The sequence below is a fragment of the Nicotiana tabacum genome, chromosome 15 (genome assembly GCF_000715075.1).
Source record: "Nicotiana tabacum cultivar K326 chromosome 15, ASM71507v2, whole genome shotgun sequence".
Lineage (NCBI taxonomy): Eukaryota > Viridiplantae > Streptophyta > Magnoliopsida > Solanales > Solanaceae > Nicotiana > Nicotiana tabacum.
In genome coordinates this window covers 64,567,744-64,574,469 of record NC_134094.1, presented here as the reverse complement: position 1 = coordinate 64,574,469, position 6,726 = coordinate 64,567,744, and the positions used below count along the sequence as shown (strand labels likewise).

The following is a 6,726-nucleotide window of genomic DNA, read 5'->3' as shown; positions in this document are numbered from 1 at the left end:
TTTCCTTTTTTGTAAAGTTTTAGTCCTACATATCAGTAAGGAACATAATTGTTGCCTGAACGAAAACAAAAGTTTTAGTGAAAATCTTAAAGCTATATGTTTCTGTTTAGTAGTTTTGATGCTACTATCTACTCGGAGTTTTTTTTCCTTCATACTAATCTTTAGTATATGGGATACAGTTATATCATTACAATGATTTTGTAATGAACTAAACGTATGAATTATCTTTTTACTGATTCTGCTATATATGGTTTTGGCTATAGGTATTTTAAGTGTGATTATTTTTAGATTGACATACCCATGTTTGTTAAGAGGAAAAAGGCGTCAGATCCCAGTAGCCTTGTGTTAGTTCGCATCTGACATGCCTTGTTGAATACTTTTAGTTTTTCTTAGTTCTTTTTAAAAAGGAAAGAGAAAAAATATATTCATACTTCACCATGATTTCTTTATTTATGAACGAGGACGTGACGACTTTTATAGATTGCTTCTTAATTGATTTGTATCATTACAATACGGATAGAAGTAATCATCAGTAGAGTTAGATAATTTCTTGTGACAGTACTATATCTCCAAATATGATTATAAGCGGTGTTTGCATCATTAGAAGCATTTACCGAGTCTTCATATTCTGTATAGAAACAAAACATGTTAGTAATAATGAGATTTTGAACTTATTGTCTTTCACAATTCAAGTATATCCATTTACAAGCTTAGGTTCTTGGTAAACTATTTAACCCAAAAATAAATTTCTCGGTCAAAGCTAATATTAGGAAAAAATCAGGTTATTGATAACCAAAATTACTTCATTTTCTTTGTAATGCAAAGAATAGGAAAAATAATGAAAATAATAGGTAAGGAAAGAAAGCTTAATGTTGATTGCTAATCTCTCCCAAAATTGCGATTTGAACACTTGAATAAAGTAAAAGACTGATTGCATATATTGAAAGAAATTATTCAGCTGCATTTACATATGAGGAACGGGTCCCTTATATAAGGATACACAATTATAACGGTTTTCCTACTTAATTCTGGCTCGTTAATGGCATTAATTGATTTGATTGCCCATTACCATATTTAATTATAACGGTTATAATAATAACTGAGGATTTTCCGTCATCAAGATCAATGCCGATTTCGCTTCCTTATTTGTAACAGATTATTAATCTTCCCCTTTTATGATCTTCATTCATTTCGTGCTTATTTCTTCTTTTCCAGTTGTCAGGGCAAGTACCTCTTCTGATAAAACACCCCATTAGTGCCTTTTTGTTTTCTTTTATTGACTCAACTGAAAGTGTCACTTGTCACCTTGCTGATAGTCCACGTGTCATGCCGTTTTTCCACCAATACATACACCTAGTGTAATGCATGATTATGCATTGTTGGGCATTTGGCATTATAACATGATATACTATACTACATATAACTATTTCTTCTGACAAGCTGACTTACAGAAAAGTAGTATACGAGTATGTACTGCATTTCTAATTCCCTTATGCATATAATAATGAAAGGTGAGTGCCTGTGCACTTTGGCCTATTATATCATTAATTGAGAGTAAGACGATGGGTTTAAATCCTAATACACAATGCGGGTAAGATAAAATCAAGTTTAAGTCTCGGTGCACCATGATGATAAGATGTTGGGGTTGGTCCCAATACACCATATTGATGATACAATGATGAATGAGGCAAAATAATATGCTTTTGATGAAAAGATATGAAGTCCGTCCCACTAAATATATTCCATTCCCAGAAGTGAATACGCAATATATAATAAGTCTAACTGAGGACAAGTGATTGATGAATGAACATGGGCGCGGCAAAGGTCAAAAATTATAACGACTTGACCGGCCGTTTTGAGAATTCGAATGCAATTCGGTTGTTTAAGGTCTCGAGTAGCTTCATATGGTATATTGCGAAATGCGTGCATCGTTGGTTTTGGGTGTCGAAGTGATTCGGAGCTTATTCGGAAGAATGGTCCTCATTTTAGAGCTTTATGACGAGCGCAAAACACAGACTTAAACATGCTCGCTAGTCGAATATAGTATAATATAATATCGTATCCACATGGATTGGAGTTAAATAGTATTTTCGTAGTTTATAGCTTGGTTGCTATCCAAGATCATCAACAATTGAGAATTATGTGATTAAAATCTAAAATTAACTAGGAATCTAGAGCTAATTGACTATGACAATCACAACAAAAGTAAGCAACGAAGATATCAATGGGAGAAAATAAGGGTTGATTGGATTGGTGCAAGATAATTGTCTGGGATTTAACTCTAGTTAATTCACTTCTAATATTCAAGTGAGTCTCTCCAATTCACTCAATTATTAGTTCAAAGGTTTAGTAGAATCTCCTCTCTCACTTAAGTTGCAACCTCACAATGTGAACGGATTTAAGCTCGGTGAAGATATGCAAGAGTTCGTACTGGATTCGTCTTTAGGAGAACCTCTCTCGATTATCCTCCTAACTAGGTCTAAACAATAATTCAACTAGCCTCTTTCGATTACTAAGAAGAATTAATGAACTCAACCAACAAGATAATGCAAAGATATCACAAGTATATCTCTCTTGATTACATGAACATGTGAATATATATGCAACAACTAAAACATCCAAAAGGATTTAATGCATAAAAACTAGAGTTAATATCCATAAACAAATATCAATACACCAAATCCATCAATCCTTAAAGAGAACTACTCTATAGATATGGAGTAATTCATCACAAATAAATTTAAGTTAAAGGAAAACATAAACAATCCAAACTCTTGTCGTGAATGAGCATTGAATAATGAAATCCTTGTACTCTTGCTTCTCCCACTTCTCCTTAGCCTCCTTAGGTCTTAGATGTGTCAAAATTTCAAAAATATCATTTTTCATGTATATATACCAAGTAGGGTCAGGCCCAAGCGAAAACACCTTTTCCTACGCGAAATAGGACACTTTTCGTAATTGGACGTGCGTGGCCGCGCACCTGGGAGTGTGCTCGCGCATATGGCCGCACACTTTGGCAAGTATACTATCTATTTTGCGAGCCCAATGCATGCTCGCACACCTAGGTAGCGCCTGAACGTTGCCAATTTCTGACGTAAATTTACACCGCTGCATCGCATAGTGCCTAGCACGAGTGTATTTTTTCAGCAGTTGATATTTACTTGTATTTTGACGTCTAGCAGTGATCCTCGACTCCCAAACATGATCCCGGCTTATTCAGACTTCAAAGCTCCGAATAACTCGAATTAGTTTCACAATGTATACATAACTCGGAATCACTCCTACAAGGCATGAAACACACAATAATTGCAAAACACTATCAATTAAAGCTCAAACTCAATTAAAATGCAGTAAATTAGAGTGCAATAACTGACTAAAACCTGAGATTATTGCCTACTATCAACACCCCACACTTAAACCATTGCTCGTCCTCGAGCAATCAAACTACACTTTATATAGACACGACCTCATTACACTACTCTCATAACTCATCATACCAAGAATATTTAAAATAGACTAAGCACAATAGTGTAATATCTTCACCTCAAGATTTGACTCACAAGTACCACGCATTATTTATAACCTACTCATTTACCCTAACATAGAGGTCAACGACATTACCTTTCCTTCATGAATCACATTCCCTCACAACAAAAGAGAGTAGTTCCACACAAAATAAAAATTAAGAACAATTAGGAACTCAATATAGAAAGAATTCACTCACTCTCAGAAAGCACATTCATATTCCACAAAAGATGCACCATAGGCTTGCCCGTAGTGTACTACTCTACTAATTCGAACTCATTTAGTCAAGGATATAGTAGAACTTTCATTGATTGTAATGTAGGTTATGGGACGGGTAGGATACATTTAGATATAAGAGTGACTACACCTCCCTAAGCACTTTAATACATACATCTCATTGTTAAAACCCCACACTTATGTCAAACCAATACTCCACCTTCACATCAATTTACATTAACTCCCAACTTATTTAAACACAATTACATCAAGAGTTGCCACTATCAAGGAATAATTTTCACAACCATACAATTATATTTTTTTTCTTTTTCAATTCAAGTGGCTCTTACGTTTTCCAAAATAGTGCACATTTCTCCTTAGTTTATTAGTTCCACTCAAAAACCAAACCAATCACCCCACACTTCAACTTTTATAAAGTTCATAACAATTTCAAGTGCTCGTGAGAGGTAAATGGTTCAAATAGATGGTCAATTCAAACATAAGGGTAAGGCTTGTAATGTGGTTGCCAAAGAAATAGGATTACAGGCTTAACGGGGTGAACTACGATACATAATAATTTGGTGGGTAATAGCATATAACTGGCTCAACAAAGAAATGCCAATATCACTTTCAAGACTGAATAAAACTACCATTTCACTTTGTAAACATGCGGGGCAAGTTCTAGACATCAAATGTAATGCACGGAATAACACAAAAACCTAACACACATGTGGCACCTAACTCACTCAAGATTGGATTATCAAAACACTCTAGTCAAAGTAGTTAAGCAAAGTTAATATCATACAATTTAAGGTACTCATACAAGAGTCAAAAAATGAGCCTAAGTGTCACAACTAAAGCATTCACTACTCTCAAGGTATAATAAAGTTAAGCGATATTTCCTTCAATTCAGCTCTCAACATAAGGCTTCCTATTATTCTTAACAAAATATAAAAACTAACTACACCTGGTTCAATCAAAACCCTTAGAAAAGAAACGCAACCCAAAGAAAAACCAAGGGGGGATTATTAACTACACCTGGTTCAATCAAAACCCTTAGAAAAGAAACGCAACCCAAATAAAAAAATCTTTTTATCTTTTTCTTTCGACTTTAGTCCCTCAAGAAACCTGTCGAATGATATCCATCGTCGGAAAAATTCAAAAATCTTTCAAATTTTTATGGTTCTGTTTTCAATTGTTTTCAATCTCTAACTACTACAACTAACAGAACGAACACTAAAATACATATATACATACATACAAATATCCTCCACCCCACACTTTAAGTCGTGGCATGTCGCCATGACACACAATTAAAAATCATAAGGTAGAGGAACTTCCCTGACTATCTAGTCGGGGTCTGAGTCGAAGTCGGGCTCCGTTCTTCTCGCCCGAACTAAGGCACACATCCACGTTAACAGCTTCTTCTCAGCCTTCTTGGGGTACACCCCACACTTGTCTTTCTCAATCACTGGGACCTTGTCTTTCGAGCCTTTCACTCTCCACTCTACACTTGCACTTGGCTTCTCCTCCCCCCCCCCATCCCTACATTCATCTCGAAGGTCATCGTTTTCTTACCCACTCTAAGCATGAGTTGTCTATCATGTATGTCTAATATTGCTCTGCCTGTCACTAAGAATGGTCTTCTTAAGATAATGGGGACCTCGTTTTTCTCCTCCATCTTCACCACAATGAAATTTACAGGAAATACAAACTTATCTACCCGAACTAAGACATCTTCCACTATCCCCTCGGGTATGATAGTTGTTTGGTCTGCCAGCTGCAAAGATATTGGTGCAGACCTTATCTCTCCAATCTCCTTCTCAAGCTTCCTGTTAATAGACAAATGCATTAGATTAATTGATGCGCCCGAATCACACAAAGACTTATCAAAACTAAGAGTGCCTAACGAGCAAGGTATAGTTAAACTCCATGGATCTCCCCACTTTTGAGGGAGTTTGTTTTGCAAGATTGCACTGCAATGCTCGGTGAGCTTCACTACCGATGTCTCCTCGATCTTCCTTTTCTTTGTAAGGATCTTCTTCAAGAATTTGGCATAAGGTGACATTTGTGAGAGAACTTCTGTGAACGGTAAGTTTACATTAACCTGTCTCAGCATATCTTGAAATCTCTCAAACTGCTTGTCTAGCTTTTCTCTAAACAACTTTTGGGGAGAAGGTAGAGCAGGTATGTGCTCGCTCTCATTAGATTCCTCCCTTTTTGAAGTTTTCTCCTTCTTCTTTTTCTCAACTCCTTTCTTACCTTTCTTCTTCTTATCAACTTTATTTTTCAGCTGCTCCTTAACTTCATTTTCGGGTACCACCTCTTTTTGGACTGGAGTGGGATCTTTCAATACTTGCCCGCTTCTCAAGGTCACAGCATTTACCATTTCATTGGGGTTCTTTTCAGTGTTATCTGGTAGAGTACCTGAGATTCTCTCAAACAATACAGTTGCAATTTGCCCCACTTGCTTCTCCAAAGTTTGCAAACCAGTGCTAAGTTCTTTGATAGCTGAACCATGAGCATCTAATCTCTCATCTGTCTTGACAATAAAGGACTTCATTAGATCTTCTAGCCCAGGCTTAGTGGAATGTTGAGGCTAGAATTGCGGCCTCGGCTGATTCACAAAACCTGGTGAACTCCACGAAAAATCGAGTTGCTTCTGACCCATTGCTTTGAAGTTATAGTTCCCAACAGTATTAAATTCCACGATTGAGCCTTAACACTCATGAGTATGGTGCCCTCTTTCACATATATCACACACTACATGGGGCTCACTGTGTATCGAGGCTAAGGTCAGCTTCCTTCTTTCCTTGGCCATGTCATCAAGTTGTACCTGCACAGATGTGTTAGCATCAACTTGGTGAGCACCAGTTGATCTTCTTCTTTCAGTAATTTCAGAGGGCCACTGATTTGCGTCTTCAGATAACTCATTCAAAATTGTGACTATCTCCTTTGGAGTCTTTTTCATCAATGGGCCTTCAG

The 6,726-nt window shown here is 36.5% G+C and overlaps 1 protein-coding gene across 1 annotated transcript; it reads right to left on the bottom strand.

Annotated features, from left to right (window-relative positions):
• Positions 1-5,388: 5,388 nt before the first annotated feature.
• LOC142169656 (uncharacterized) lies at positions 5,389-6,304 on the bottom strand. The gene is made up of 3 exons (XM_075231551.1): positions 6,004-6,304; positions 5,544-5,823; positions 5,389-5,422 (listed from the first exon to the last, which is right to left on the bottom strand). Exons 1-3 carry the CDS (start codon positions 6,302-6,304, stop codon positions 5,389-5,391), a joined length of 615 nt encoding a protein of 204 aa, XP_075087652.1.
• Between the last annotated feature and the right edge of the window lie 422 nt (positions 6,305-6,726).